The 16,769-nt window shown below is 35.5% G+C and overlaps 1 protein-coding gene across 1 annotated transcript; it reads left to right on the top strand.

Annotated features, from left to right (window-relative positions):
- The first annotated feature begins 10,089 nt into the window (after positions 1-10,089).
- On the top strand, positions 10,090-16,105 carry LOC142336279 (dual specificity protein kinase CLK2-like). The gene is made up of 8 exons (XM_075384982.1): positions 10,090-10,379; positions 10,824-11,106; positions 11,431-11,830; positions 12,413-12,597; positions 13,793-13,913; positions 14,382-14,577; positions 14,961-15,080; positions 15,384-16,105. The coding sequence occupies exons 1-8, from the start codon at positions 10,123-10,125 to the stop codon at positions 15,790-15,792; spliced, it is 1,971 nt and encodes a 656-aa protein (XP_075241097.1). The 5' UTR covers positions 10,090-10,122; the 3' UTR covers positions 15,793-16,105.
- Positions 16,106-16,769: the final 664 nt, after the last annotated feature.

Below are 16,769 nucleotides of genomic sequence, written 5' to 3' on the forward strand. Positions count from 1 at the left end.
CGGTTTACTTAGATTAGCTCCGATAGATTTTAGAAATTTCTGTTGAACAATTATCTTTCGGATAATTGTGTAAACTCAGAGCTCCTTAAATCTGTTGTATCTATTTTACGTACAACGAACTGAAAAAGATACAGAGAAGAAGGAATTGTCAATTATAACTTTAAAAAGTTGATTAAGAAAAACGAACATTTTCGAACATTGCGTTCATCGTCAGGTTTGAAAACTCAATGAAATCATTTAAAAAGTATATAAACTTGTCTTTGACTCTAATTCTAAGAACTGAGTTAAATTTACAAACGAATTCTTCAAAATATTTACAGTTAAAATCACATTTACAACATTTTTTCTTACCTTTATTACACTAAATTTATTTCAATCTTTTTTAAGTTTTTGAAAATTCAGGGTATAGTGCTTTCTATTCCTGAAAACAGATTTTTACTTTCATTCCTATATGTTGTCATTTGCTGCGGTTTCAGCTTTTTGATGTAGATCGCTTCCAATGTCATTAGTTTTTTTAACCCCGCGACTTGCATCTAAAATCTACCATTCAATAAACCAAAACGCCCTCAGAAAGAATCTCAATAACCAATTTTATGTTCTAAGAATTTGACTGCACCGCTTTTGAGCTTGTAAATAGTGCTTAAACTAATAATAATAATAATAATAATAATAATAATAATAATAATAATAATAATAATAATAATAATAATAATAATAATAATAATAATAATAATAATAATAATAATAATAATAATAATAATAATAATAATAATAATAATAATAATAATAATAATAATAATAATAATAATAATAATAATAATAATAATAATAATAATAATAGTAATAATAATAATAAAAATAATAAAAATAATAATAATAATAAATATAATAATAATAATAATAATAATAATAATAATAATAATAATAATAATAATAATAATAATAATAATAATAATAAAAATAATAATAATAATAATAATAATAATAATAATAATAATAATAATAACAAAAATAGTAATAGTAATAATAATGATAATAATAATAATAATAATAATAATAATAATAATAATGATAATATTAATATAAATAAAAATAATAATAATAATAACAATAATAATAATAATAATAATAATAATAATAAAAATAATAATAATAATAATAATATTAATAAGAATAATAAAAATAATAATAATAAACATAATAATAATAATAATAATAATAATAATAATAATAATTTAAAAAATTATGCGCTGTACCACAACATTTAACGAGGTGATGTCCCACAGGGGAATCATTCTTTTGGTGCTCTGAAATTCTAGTGGTAAAATGTCGGCTGATTTGGCCAACATAGGCGCAACTGCCATACATGTATTTTTATATACCACATGGGATTTCAGATTCTTATCGAAAGATGATTTCAGGATGGGGAAGCAGGTTCTTAGTTTTCTCGTTGTCAAAATAATTTGAATATAACACAATTTTTTCAGTTTACCTGCAAAATTGTGAGTGATGTTTCATCTGTAATGAACAAAAACTTCTGTTTAAGCTCCTTTTTGTTGAGACCTTTAAATTTTTTAAGAAATTGTTAATTTTTGGGGAATTTTGCTGTAACCATTTCTTTCGTGACTGTTTTATCCAACGTCTCATTAACAATACAGAATGACCACTCAGTCGGATATTGATTTTCATTCCATATCACTTGATTTTTCTTAAGTGCTACATCAAAGGATTGCCAGTGACTGGTCGTGTTAGAAATCCTATGCAGAGTCCCTTGAATAACATTTTTCTTAGGTTGTAACGGTGCACATTTACACGTCCATTTATTGTCTGGTGTGGAGAATGTGTTAAAGAAATTCCAGAAAAGTTTCAGTAGCCTGTCTTTCTTGAGGTATTGGCCATAGCTCTTGTATTTTCTGATCATTTGATTGTAGAGTGACTTGGTCCGGTGAAAAAAATTGTCGTAAGTTTTAGTCAAGTGGTTTTTGTCGGTTTTGAACTCTCCCCAAAAGTACTTGTCTAGTTTGTTCAGCATTTGAGTTTTCACTCTCTAGGCTGATGTCTACGTCGTAGTCTCATTTTTGCGAAGCTAAAACGTACAGTAAATCATGCAACTCAATGTACATGCATAGGGGCAGCAGTTTCATTTTTGTCAGTCTTGTTTTGTACGGTTCAGTGCTACCCAGAATCCATTGAGTTGCAATTTTTAGGTTTCTCCAATTCTTGCATGTTCCTCTTTTTGTGCATCCTTGCTAGAGAAGCGAATGTCGCAATAGGCACAACGTAATTCACGTAGGCGTTTAATTTGGTTATACTGGAGCTTAGATCACTGATGTTACGTTTTATTTGGAATAACGCCCCGATTGCATTAGTGGCTCTAAGATGACAGTATTCATTCAAGGATAGGTTGTCTTGAACTCTGATGCCTTACTCCTTTTGCGAGCTGGTAGGAGTCAGTGCGTATCATGGATGGCTGCACGAGTAATTCCCTTGATGTTCAGTACTTTTGTCTATTTAGGTTTGGGATCATTTTATTTTTAGAGAGCCGGGATTATATTCCTTTGGTTAAAGAGTTTATGTCGGACTGGTTTCGTGTAACAACTTGGAAGGCATCGGCGTAGCTAAAACATCGGCATAACTAAAACTTGTTTTTCTTATCTTGTCCAATAGATCATTGATGAAGATCAGAAATAGCAAGGGCCGTAGTAGTGAACCTTGAGGCACATCACTTGTGAATTTTCTGGGGCCCGATATCTCTTTATTAATTTTCACCATTTGTTTTTGTTCGCTTAAGTATGAGCAGATCAGACTAAGCAGTTTACTAAGCAGTTTCCTGGGCCGGTAGCAAGATACGTCTGCTCTGTTTCGCTCTTTAAAGATGGGGGTCAGTTGACAGAGTTTCCACTGTGTGGGATTTTTTCGCTTGTTGACACAAGTTTGAAAGATTATGGCCAGGGATTTTCTGATTGTTGGGTGACATTTTGCAGAACAAGTTTTCCAATTCTGTCTGGCCGAGTTGATTTGCCATGTTTTAGATTTTTCAGAGCATATTTTACTTTTTAGACAATTCACTCTGTTCAGTGAGGCATTTTTTGCTTGTAATCCGATTTTCGTCGTGATCGTTAAAGACACTGATAAAGTAGTTGTTGAGAAATTTAAAATTCACTTTTGCAATTCACTCCATTATGCCGGTATCGGTCGAATTTTGATACCCTTGAAAGCTAATTTTCCTATCTTTGTTTACGTTTTTGTTTAGCTGTATGAATGCCAGGTCTCCACTACAGTTTTTTGTCTCAAGAGTGAATTGTAAATGTTTGTGAAGAGAATTTGCGTTCTCAAGGTATTCTAGAGGGTCCCCCTTGACAGTGCACACTATGTCATCCACATACCTCCTGAATATTCTCAATTCCTGTGTCCTCCTTGGTACCTTTTTCCGCACAATAGGAACAGATCCATACAATTTCCTGCATGTTCGTATACTCGTGTCGGTGATGCCTTGGCATTTCGCATGAAACCAGTTTTTGCATGATTTGCACTCGACCCCGTTCTCTCTGAAAGTAACGCTCCGGCTACAATCAATGCTTATTACCTTCGTGTCAGGAGTTTTTCTGCCCTCCCTCATTTGATTTCTGCATTTTATTATACTTAAACTGAACATTCGTTAGAGCTAGTCTCAAAAGGTTCTTCATAGCTGACCTCGGAATCTCAGGAACCTCGTCACGAGTACAGTTCTTTAAGCGCAAGTTGAATTGCCTCCTCAACCGGTACATTGGTGTGCAAGCTTTTAAGATCGAGAAATACTACTAGCACATCTTCCTCCAAATTGGTCGCATCTAAAGCGGCTCAGGCATCTTTCGAGTTAATCTCAATATTTGCACATGGTAACCTCTATAAAAAGGGAGAGAAGAAGTGAAAAAGGTTTCTGAAGTGAAAAAGGTTGCAAATGTGCAGATAGTGCTTCCTTAAGTTAAGCGGGGAGAATGAAGAAACTGTAGAGACATGAAGAAACTCATCTTTACGTAAATAACAATAAATTTTGAACAGCTCAATAACCGGGTTTTATGCGAACCCGTGGATTACTTTATCCTAAATCCTTTGTTATTATTATTATTATTATTATAATGATTTGAAACGCAAGTCACCCATGTGACAGCTTGTTGAATAGAAATTCGATGGTATCCCCGAAATTAGTTTATGCTCATGATGTTGTCGAAAGCCTTTTGAAATGCTTTTAATGTTTCGGAAGAAGTATGTTGACAAATAGAATTTGATCAGCTTTCTTATGCGAATTATGTTCTCACGTTTTATAAAGTCAATTGTTAACTTTTTATTAGAACAAAAAATATACACTCCAAAGCCCAATTCGTCTGTTTCTCTTTATAACAATAAAGGCAAGCTGATTTGATCAGACACCAATCAGAATACTCTGAATGATCAAGATGAGTGCGTTCAAAAACAAGTATAATTGTGTTAGAAAGCTAATTTAAACAATTTTTAGTGGTTTTGGTACCTTTTTCACTTGTTTGTGAACGAAGATATTTTTCGAAAGTTAAGCTTTTATAGTTACATTTTTTGATTTCGCAACTACATTTTCTGCAATTAGTTGATTTCGCAACTAGTTTCTGCAATAAAAATCTTGGAGTCATTGAGGGTGTTAACATTTTTACGCGAGACGAAAAACGTTAAAGGCTTTCAAATTTAACCTCTCGATTCAAAAACGAGTTAGCTCAATCTATTTTGAGACAAATCCATTAAAGCAACCTGCCCAACGAGAACAATCTTTGAATTGTGTTGCCGAGTATGAAATACTTAAAGATGGTAAATTGGTTATTATTTTGATTTGCAAGTGCGTGGAAGCTTCAAGATCAAGCAAAACGACATGATCAATAATACCATAATCCGCTTTGTGGGACTGATTCAACATTAAATATACAATAGCATCTTCTGTCGAAATGAATCGATCTTCTGTCCAACTGAATCGGAAAAAGCCCAAACTTCCTCATCTCGAGATAGCTTGTAAAATTTTCTATTGTTTCAGAAAACAAAGTAGTTATGGAGATGAGAAAATTGTTTCATGGCTTCAATGTGTGTTTTTTTTATAGATGGCGATCATGAAAGCTCTTTTAAACATAACAGCAAAGACTAAAGTATTGATTTGATTTAAAAGTCAGTTGGTGAATTGCATTTCACGGTTATTTAGTTTACAGGTATTAACCAGCAGGGTTTTTACACGGACCATTAGGCTCGGTGGGATTTATATTTCTTAATTATATCTTAATATTTCTAATTATTGCCGACGGCGAATACAACATAAATATAAATCAGTTTATTAAGTACAACAGAAATCAAAGAACAAGACAAGGTGCACATGAAGTTATTGTTGCAAAAACAAGACTATGTAAAAGCGATGAAAGTTTTTGGATAAGAACTGCAATCTTATACATTTTTTGTAGATTAACAGATCTAAGGAGCAAATCAAAAAGAAAAGAAAAGATAACCAATATCTACACACAATTCCTTGAGAAACGATTTATGGAGAACGACCCCTGTACCCGGAGAGTTTGCTGCTTAAGTACGAACTGTAACATCCACTCAAAGCTCATCTAACTGACGAAGAAGGGTGAGGACAACCCGTGGATGAATTCCAGGAGCCTTCTCTAATACTACTACTACTACATAATATATAAAAAATATTTTGACACCTTCCGAGCGCTAAGTGAGAAGCCGCCAATCGAAAACATGGAGATTCTTCACTTTTCTGGCTGAAAAACTGACCTTATTCGAGATCACATTTAAAAATTTGCAAAATTTTGTTATTGATTTTCCTCCATATTGAGGGAATCTTTCCCGAATAGTAGAATTAGAATGCTGGTTGTATTTCCCTGCAGTTTTGACAGTTGCACTCTAAATGCCAATTTGAAATGTTGCCAAGTGGTAAAAGTTGAAGGATCGATGCATTGTGGGTATGATCCTTTTCGTTAGACCTTGGATTCGTTCGATGTCAAGTTAATTTCCTATAGTTTTTGCGAACGCTGCTTTCAAAAATGTGCGGTAGGTGTATATGGCGCTCAGCTCTATTTTCTTTTGTTGAAGTGGGCAGAGTGTTAAGGTCATTCATCTGTATGAACATTGGTAACGGTATCAAATTTATTAATCTTAGATTTGTCGCATATTCGCTGTTTCCTGCGATCAACTTAACAGTTCTTTTGGGTTCCAGGGTTTAGTCATTGTTCATGTCAGATCAGGAAGGAAGGAGTAATAAATGAACACAGGCAGTATCAAAAATTTTACAAGCATAGCTTCACAGGTTTTTTCACTCGTGTTTGTTACCTAACCTTGTTTAAAATTCAAGCAATACTCAGCACTGCGACGTGAAAGAAAAGCATTCCAGAAAACCTTTTCCTGTCTTCCAATATAATTGGCAGTTTCGTTCGTCTCTTTGTACACGAACAGCTGACTTGTGATGAACTCATGCAGTACATAACATACGCTCTTTGATTCTCAAGATGTAAACTTTTGCATTCTTCGTCACACCAAGTTTCAATAAATAGTTTTTTCTTCAATATTTTTCCTTTTGGGAGCTTGCTTTTCTCTGACTCAATGGAATAAGTACACACATATTAAACATATTATTGGCATTTCTTTGATTTTATAAAATCATGTGAGATCTGAAAATCATTTGCAAAACGAAGCTTCTTCAAATTTTAAACTATGAATCTTGCAATTCTTTGCAATATGTTCTTTTTGTCGTTGAACACCTACACACGTAAACAAAACAGAGCAAACCTGATCGGTTTTGGAAGAGCTTCCAAAAATTGCTTTTTCTTCTACGTTTTATGTAAAAATGAAGAAAGAGCTTTTGTTGAATTACATACCGGAATGGATATTTGGGCTAAAAATAGTGAAAACGTAGGTCAAAACTACAGTATGCAAGTTTTCTTTTTCAGATGGGTAAAGCTAATCTAAGTTTTAGCCTCCAATTACAGTAATTGGCGAGATGAATTGCCCAAATTTGTAATTAAATGCTCAAGGAAATTTCTGATTTAAATTTTTGTGATATAAACAACAGCCGTCTCAGCTCTCTTCCACACCAAAGATATGCATATTTTCTCTTCTCACATACTGCTCAATGCTATCAGCCTTTTTGGTTCTCTTTTTCGGTTGTCTTGGAATGGAAAATAACTTCCTTTCTAACTACTCGGTGTACCAATTGAATTCGCCTTTCTAAAAAAGTTTTCGGGTTTTCTACGAAATTTTATCTTTCCCACGAAATTATACCCCCAATTGTTGCATCTTTTTTATGGTATGGTGGTATAAATTAATGAGCATTAAAGCAACTTGCCCAACGAGAACAATCTTTGAATTGTGTTGCCGAGTATGAAATACTTAGAGGTGGTATATTGGTTATTATTTTGATTTGCAAGTGCGTTGAAGCTTCAAGATCAAGCAAAACGACATGATCAATGATACCATAATCCGCTCTGTGGGACTGATTCAACATTAAATTTACAATAGCATCTTCTGTCAAAGTGAATCGATCTTCTGTCCAACTGAATCGGAAAAAGCTCAAACTTCCTCATCTCGAGATAGCTTGTAAAATTTTCTATTGTTTCAGAAAACAAAGTAGTTATGGAGATGAGAAAATTGTTTCATGGATCTCAATGTGTATTTTTTTTTATTGATGGTGATCATGAAATCTCTTTTAAACATAACCGCAAAGACCTAAGTTTTGATTTGATTTAAAAGTCATTTGGTGGATTGCATTTCACCGTTATTTAGTTTACAGTTATTAACCAGCAGGGTTTTTACACGGACCAGTAGGCTTTGTGGGATTTATTTTTCATAATTTTTTATTATTTCTAATTATTGCCGACGGCGAATACAATATAAATATAAATCAGTTTATTAAGTACAACACAAATCAAAGAACATGACAAGGCACACATGAAGTTATTGTTGCAAAAACAAGACTATGTAAAAGCGATGAAAGTTTTTGGATATGAACTGCAATCTTATACATTTTTGTAGAATAACAGATCTAAGGAGCAAATCAAAAAGTAAAGAAAGCATAACCAATATCTACACACAAGAAACGATTTATGGAGAACGACCCCTGTACCCGGAGAGTTTGCTGCTTATGTACGAACTGTAACATCCACTCAAAGCTCATCTAACTGACGAAGAAGGGTGTGGACAACCCGTGGATGAATTCCAGGAGCCTTCTCTACTACTACTACTACTACTTAATAATTAAAAAATATTTTGACACCTTCCGAGCGCTAAGTGAGAAGCCGCCAATCGAAAACATGGAGATTCATCACTTTTCTGGCTGAAAAACTGACCTTATTCGAGATCACATTTAAAAATTTGCAAAATTTTGTTATTGCTTTCCTCCATGTTGAAGGAATCTTTCCCGAATAGTAGAATTAGAATGCTGGTTGTATTTCCCTACAGTTTTGACAGTCGCACTCTAAATGCCAATTGGAAAGGTTGCCAAGTGGTAAAAGTTGAAGGATCGATGCATTGTGGGTATGATCCTTCGATTCTTTCAATGTTAAGTTAATTTCCTATAGTTTTTGCGAACGCTACTTTCAAGTTCGCCTCTAGCTCTTTCAGTCCTGGTCATTGTCAAGATGATCGCGTTGTTTTTTCTTCTGTTTTCGAAAATGTGCGGTAGGTGTACATGGCGCTCAGCTCTATTTTCTTTTGTTGAAGTGGGCAGAGTGTTAAGATCATTCATCTGTATGAACATTGGTAACGGTATCAAATTTATTAATCTTAGATTTGTCGCATATTCGCTGTTTCCTGCGATGAACTTAACAGTTCTTTTGGGTTCCAGGGTTTAGTCATTGTTCTTGTCAGATCAGGAAGGAAGGAGTAATAAATGAACACAGGCAGTATCAAAAATTTTACAAGCATAGCTTCACAGGTTTTTTCAGTCGTGTTTGTCACCTAACGTTGTTTAAAATTCAATCAATATTCAGCACTGCGACGTGAAAGAAAAACATTCCAGGAAACCTGTTCCTGATTTTCTTCCAATATAATTGGCAACTTCGTTCGTCTCACTGTACACGAACAGTTGTGATCAACTCAGGCAGTAGTTAACATACGCTCTACATTTGATTCTCAAGATGTAAACCTTTGCATTCTTCGTCACACCAAGTTTCAATAAATAGTTTTTTCAACATTTTTCCTATTTTCCTCTGCACTGAATGGAATAAGTACAGACTTATGAAACATACTATTGGCATTTCTTCTTTGATTTTTGTTAAGCCATGTGAGATCTGAAAATCATTTGCAAAACGAAGCTTCTTCAAATTTTAACCTATGAATCTTGCAAATCTTTGCAATATGTTCTTTTTGTCGTTGAACACCTACACACGTAAACAAAACAGAGCAAACCTGGTCGGTTTTGGAAGAGCTTCCAAAAATTTCTTTTTCTACGTTTTTGTAAAAATGAAAAAAGAGCTTTCGTTGAATTACATACGCGAATAGATTTTTGGGCTAAAAATAGTGAAAACGTAGGTCAAAACTACAGTATGCAAGTTTTCTCTTTCAGATGGGTAAAGCTAATCTAAGTTATAGCCTCCACTTACAGTAATTGGCGAGATGAATTGCCCAAATTTGTAATTAATTGCTCAAGGAAATTTCTGAAATTTTTGTGTTATAAACACCAGCCGTCGCAGCTCTCTTCCACACCAAAGATATGCATATTTTCTCTTCGCACATACTACTCAATGCTATCAGCCCTTTTGGTTCCCTTTTGCCGTTGCCTTGGAATGGAAAATAACTTCCTTTCTAACTACTTGGTGTCCCATCTGAATCCACCTTTCTAAAAAAACTTCGAGTTTTCTACGAAATTTTATCTTTCCCACGAAATTATACCCCCATTGTTGCATGTTTATAGCCTGGTGGTATAACCTCATGACCACTAAATTGGAGGGGGGGGGGGGGGCTATAGTAGGAAAGACCGACGATTGTTTTTTTTTTGTAGACTTAATGCGATCCCCAAAAGATTTTTTATCCAATGTTAGCTAGAGTCACCGCTGGGGTATGATAAAGTTATTTTGTATGCGTGATCAGATTGTGAGAGATTTGAATTGATCGGATGTTTTTAGATAGATAATGAGTGGTAGATCCCGGCAGTATAAAAGGGATTACAATAAACCGAAAGTCAATCACCGATCGAGATCATGTGATAGTTCCCGTAGTAAGCATTACGAACACGGAAGGGGGCAGTATTCTCGCTTAGCGTATAGAGTCGAATATCAACCCAAAACTTATTCGCGGAAAAACTCACCAAACTTCGAAAGTAGGATTGAATATGCGTCACCCAAAAGAACTACTAAACGTCCCTACCATCGTCATGAAGAAAGTATAAGGTAAGTGATAAATCATTTCTTCATAGATGCTGAGTGCTTTCACAGCAGAAATTCTATAAGTAACCAAATCAAATTTTATTGGTGCAATGTCTGGGAGGAGTTAAAGTTTAAAAAATAGATTACAAATGCTTGCATATTCCTCTATTATGTGCAGAATTAAAATGACTCAAATCACGACGTAATGACGCTTTTATTATTGTTTCAGTTGATAATATTAACAGAGAAATGGATTTTAAATAGAAAAGTGGGATTTAATTTTAAGTTGTGGCTCTCTGCTCTAGTACTTAAATTTTGGGTTAACACACCCATTCTTTAAGATAGTAAACGAGTTCCGTTTAATTGGGGATGAAGAAATAGCATATTAAGATTATTATAGGAATAATAGGATATGAAGTAGGTGCAAAACCGTGTAAAGATCAGAAATTTAAGAATAGTTGATTTCAGTGTCCATCGGAAACAGCGCAAGATTTCACGATCAAAGTCAAACTGTTACCAAAGATCGGGTAGATCGTCTTACGAACGTGAAAAAGAAAACAAGTATTATTCCACTAAATATAACAAGTACCAGTCTGGTGCTGTCAAACAGAGAAGTTCCAGCAGCCCGAGAAGGTACACAAATAATGTAGATCCACGATCTTATCATCAAAGACGGGAACGGAGACATTCAGAGTCGTCTTACTCTCATTCAAGCAGTGACGACGGATATCGCAGTCTAGAAGTTGCGAAGGTAAACTAATTCTGAACTTATCACTTTAAATACAGTTTTCAAATATAACCGAAAAGGTAACTTGCTGGCAAAAAAATATAACTATCTGTCAACCAAAAACGTTCAGTTTAACAATGAAGCTAAAATTAACTCTCTAAATATAAGTGCATTGTTCTCTTCAGCTCATCTTACTGTTGAAAGGGATGATTTCTTGCTGTGGGAGTAAAAATTTTTATACAGAAAATTTAGCAATTATTTTCCAGATCTTTAATTGCATCTAAATTTATTAATTTCTTTATAACAGTTCTTTTAAACTAAAGTGGATTTTTGTTTCTTGCATTTTAGCCTCCAAAATGTGATGAAGAGGGGCATCTGGTTTACAAGAAAGGTGATCTGATACAAGGACGGTATGAATTAATTTCGACGTTGGGCGAGGGAGCATTCGGGCGCGTAATTAAATGTCTGGATCATGACCGGAACGGGCGGCGGATAGCACTTAAAGTTATCAAAAATGTCCAAAAGTACAGAGAAGAGGCAAAACTGGAAATCAAAGTTCTAGAAACCATCATGGAAAAGGACCGCAAGTTCAGATCTGGTTGTATTTATTTACTGGATTGGTTCAACTTCCATGGCTTTATGTGTCTGGCTTTTGATCTCCTCGGAAAGAGTATTTACGATTTTCTGAAAGACAATAACTACTACCCTTTTCCTATGAAGCACATTCGGAAGGTCGCTCAGCAACTAGGTAATTGTTGTATTCTTAAACATTTTAAGTGTTTGCTTGAATCTATTCTGCCCCCCCCCCCCCCAGATTACAGATTAGTGGTCTTATAAATTTCACGGCCCCCAGGTGCACGTGCTCTTTTCTCAGGCCACGAAACAAAATAGAGCCTCTTGCTCTAGAACAAGTGTCCTGTTAGTGTTCTCCGTTGAATGTTTCGGCAGCATACAGTATTGAAAGTTTTTAAATTGAAGATTTCACGGCGTAGATTGCTGTAGTTTTGAATAATTTGAAAATATAATCTTCGTATTATGTAATCACTTCGATTTTCTCTTCAGAGAAGACGAAATAGCAGGGATAACAGAAACAAAGAAAACAGTTTTTTGGTATTTAGAATTCGGACTTTTGCGGCTGGAGAGGGACAGTCTACGTGATCGTAAGATCCTCTAAATGATTTGGTTCTTTGAAAGATGTTATGTACTTACAATCAAAACAAGACTTGTGATATTGTTTTGCATATTTTTGGTCATTAAAAAAATTGAGAACTTTTCTTTGTTGTTGGTAACTTTCTTAGTGACGACGTATAGAAGTGAAGTTTGTTTATAGGCAGTGCTGTTAAATTTCTACACGACCACGGCATGACTCACACTGACCTGAAGCCCGAAAACATTCTATTTATGGACAGCAGTTACGAGATTATGTGGAACGTGGACAAGAACAGAGAGGAACGTATTCTAAGGTGTTGCGACATCAAACTTATTGACTTCGGTTCAACCACATTCGACAATGAGGTTTGTGTTCGTATACAACTTCCAACTTTTCCCCGTAACTTTTGAGCCTTGTATTTTGAAAAAAAACTTAGGATTTCGATGAAGAGTTTTATTTGGTAGCTCTTTTAGGGTAGTTAGCCTAATTGTTCCGACCCACTTTGGCGGGGAGGAACTATATGCTCAACTGTTTTTTTTGCTCAGTCAATTTTCGCCGATCGATATATTCATCGTATAGGTTTGTGAGTGCTATCATTAAAAAGCTTGGAAAGCGTAGAATTTCAAATTGAAAAGATTTTTAATAGCGGCCCTCCTCTTCTCAGCAGGCTATTACAGTGCTCCTATTTTTACAATCCAAAGTGTTTGGATTGTATTGGTGTGCTGTCTTGTTTTTAGATCTGTTCACACTTTTTTTAGGCCTTTTCATTTCAGTGAGAAGTCAAATTAGAGTGATATTTTAATCATGCTGGAGTAGTAAGGGGAGTGAAAAATCGAGTAGGTTTGAAGCATTAATGTTTTCAAGAGGTATTGAACAAAATTTATGTCTTTGAAAGATAATTTTTTTTCGCGTGCGGCAATTTGACTCCTGTTTTCGATGTTTCTTCTCTTGAGTGCTATTAATATGATACATATGTTTTCTATTGGTGCAAAATTGCAATTGATTAGACTCATTGACGGGCAGCTATTGCTTTTTTACTTTGACTTTCTCGTCTTTAAATATTATTGAAAATTCGATGTTTGCCCCTTTTTAATTTTATTTCAGTTGTCTTATCAACTAGTTTCAATAATGACAGTATCCTTGGTTGCTAATAAGTCACAAGTTAACCTAATTTTGCTTTTCAGTTTATGGCTAGTGGTTTTCAAAATTTTGACACCATTTGTTCTCAACATAAGTTATTGATTTTTTAAAGTTGTATTTGTTGTACTTTTTGTTGTCTTATGTTTTTATCTCATTAGCAACAGGTCTTATATGTTGCTAATATGAATTATTTTACCAATTTAATTGTTCCGGTTCAAGCTATTTCTTTCTATGATTTTGACTTTCATTCTTTTCACGAAGTATCGATTTTCTGAGTTTTAACGGGTTATTATTGCTTAATTTGTTTTCTTCTCTAGGTCTCCAAAAAAAGAGAAATTCTAAGAGAAGTTAGCTTTTTCTAAAGAGACTCATTTATAAACTGTATTTTTTTATTCGAAAACAAAACTTTCCATGTTTCAGCACCACACAAAGATAGTGCAAACGAGGCATTATAGAGCCCCAGAGGTCATTCTGGAGTTGGGTTGGAGTCAATCTTGTGACGTATGGAGTGTCGGATGTATCCTGTTTGAACTTTACACTGGTAAGTGCGGGTGTAACCATGTTTTTTTATGCTTAGATTATTTCAGTTATCGAACGCAGAGTATGCAAAGCGCCCCAGTTACAAAACGTTATTACTCAGCAACTCATTCTGCATAGTATAGCACGTGCGGAAATTAAATGTACTCACTTACTCCCGGGGGGCATAATCTGTTTCTTCGAACAATCAATTATTCAAAAAATATTCACGTTTTTCGAAAAGTGATACAGCAAAAATACATTCACTGCCCGTTACTTCATCCATTATTAATGTTACTTTGTTATATGACACTAAAACAGAGGATTTTTGCCCCTTTTTAACCATGCAACCTGCAGTGTTGCGAGCTGAGACTGTACACTCATTGTACACCTGAAACTGCACACCTGAAAGTGCGGCGCGGTTGGCCTTCGTAACCGTGACTCGGACATTTGCTCTATTTTAAAACCCTAATCATAGTTGTTTTGATTGCAGGTGAGACGATGTTTCTGACACATGACAACCACGAACACCTGGCCATGATGACGTACATCCTGGGAAGACTACCCTCCTCCATGATCAAGAGGAGTAGAAAGACCAAGTACTTCTACCACGGGAGACTCAACTGGGACTTCGATGAGAGGAACTCGAGCAACAAGTACATTAAACAGCACTGCAGACCACTCTCAAGGCAAGCTCTCTCCTAGTGATGGTTATAAGATTTACAACATAATTATACCATTATTCGATATAGAATAACTGTAATTGCAGGCCCTAAATTTCTCCAGAAATATAAACTTGTTCCTTTCGAAAGAAACATGAGCTACTACAAAAGTTGTGATGTTTAACAGAATACGGAACCCTTAATTTTGATTCAAAATTTTGTACTGGAGAAAGAGAATGTATATATTATACCTGACTTGCAAACTTTAACCGTCTGGCTATGAAAGTAATTTACTTGTCAATTCGGAAAAAAATTAGAAGCCGTATTGTATAAATCGTTATTGACGCTGAAACACACATCGGATGCAGAATCAGAATAACCATATCATATGTTGCCTTTGATTGTTGCAGGTGTTTGAAGCATAGAAACGAAGAGGACGAGCTCCTCTTGGTTCTGCTGTGGGACTGCTTGACTTATGACCCAGAGCAGCGACTCACAATGAGCCACTATCTCAAACACGAGTATCTCAGGTACTGGCGTATTTCCACCCCCCCTTTATCACCCCCACCCGTTGAAGCAGCGACTAGCGTATTTACGGTGACTGAGGGAAGGAGTTTTACGCTCCATGTGCTGTCAGATAACTTTTTGGCAGATAACTTTCTGGCATGTGTGCATCGAAAGAATACTGCTGTATGTAATTCGTATTACTTTATAACTTGGTGCCATGAATGGCAGTGGGAGAGGGAAAGGTACATAAGAATTGTAACTTGTGCGACAAGATAAAATGCTGGTGGGGGAATATAAATGTCTATAGTAGTTTGGTTCCTTTACAGGTACGACCCAACACCATCCTCTTCCTCGGCTACAGCTCTAAGCAGCGGAAAGTTGTCGACAGCTCCTCGAAGCAGCAGTCGGAATCGTCCCAGAAGCAACAGAGACTCAGGAACTAAAGCACTCTCTAAAACCTCGTCCGCAGCCTACAAATACTCTCAACAAAACAACACAGCAACAAGTAGCAGTACCAACCACAAAACCAAATCGAGAAGACATTCGAATTCCCCGTCTCAGCGTCGAGAAGACAACGACAGTACACCCAAACGTCGTCAAGGATCCCCAGAAACACCCTCGCGTTCTCGTGCGTCGTCGCCAGCTCAGGAGTCGGTGAATGCCGGTCCACGAGAAAGCTCCTCAGAGCGAAGTAGATCTGAAAGGTCAAAAAGCCCAAGCAGTAAAAGCCGCTGAAATTCTTTCAAAAGTTTTTGTTATTTTCGTAATAATATGAATGTATTCAACTGGACAGTAGACAAAGCTCGCAAACTTTAATTGCGTTGAAGATCGGGACTGAATATCTGATATACTTCGAACATTTTTAACATCAGTTTGGAAGTGAAGTTATTTGCATGGTTTATATTTTATTTTATTTGAACACTATTTCAACTGTTCCATTAATCTAATCTGTCGTGTAAGAAATTACATATAGTTGCTCTTATTACCTACTCTAGTGTTTAGTTCTTTTGAGTGATTGTTGACTGCAAACTAAGTTTGTCCATATTTATTTTGTAAGTTAAAAAGTAGAATTTAAGTAAATGGACTTGAGGCAAATTGCGAACGCCACGTGCACGCGAGAGCAGAATCGCGTGAAAGAGAACGGAAAATTGGAATTAGCTAGGAAGGGATGTGCTTTGCTCTGAAACTATTTACGGATCACATTTTAACCTCGAACATGGTGTCAAATTGACGTAATAGGCGGCAGTGTATGAGAATGTGTCTTCTGAGGAGTTAAGCAAGCTCAAATCGTCGAGGTGAAGAGATGGAAACTCTTTAAGCTTTTTTATCACGAACAGGTAACTCATCCGCAGCTTCTGAAAATCTAATAGAGGACAATCAACTCTGGAGCAGAGAGCTTGAACTTTCAACTGTCAAGATTAATCTTTCTAAAAACATTTCAACCAGTTCGTTTCAAGTTCACTGATAATCCAGATAACCAAGAAGAACCAAAACATGGAGTATCTGGCTACCATTAAGATATGTAGAGAATGATCATACAGCATGAAGAACCGATAGATGGCAGCGTGCAGTGTTGCACGATTGTACAATAGCAATCTCTAAAAAAGGCTATAAGACAATTTTTCAGGTAGGCTCTAAAGAGCGACACTAATGGCAGATTGTCACAACGAATGATGCAAATTGAAATTGCAATCAGCGTTCGTGGGTACCAC

Source organism: Convolutriloba macropyga, chromosome 3 (assembly GCF_964194025.1).
Source record: "Convolutriloba macropyga chromosome 3, txConMacr16.3, whole genome shotgun sequence".
NCBI lineage: Eukaryota > Metazoa > Xenacoelomorpha > Acoela > Convolutidae > Convolutriloba > Convolutriloba macropyga.

Bases quoted from the DNA above. Each gene is read 5' to 3' on its own strand.
- LOC142336279 (XM_075384982.1), top strand. From the start codon at position 10,123: ATGAGTGGTAGATCCCGGCAGTATAAAAGGGATTACAATAAACCGAAA. The intron at 11,107-11,430 runs GTAAACTAATTC...CTTGCATTTTAG, and splicing joins GCAGTCTAGAAGTTGCGAAG to CCTCCAAAATGTGATGAAGA. The intron at 13,914-14,381 runs GTAAGTGCGGGT...TTTTGATTGCAG, and splicing joins CCTGTTTGAACTTTACACTG to GTGAGACGATGTTTCTGACA.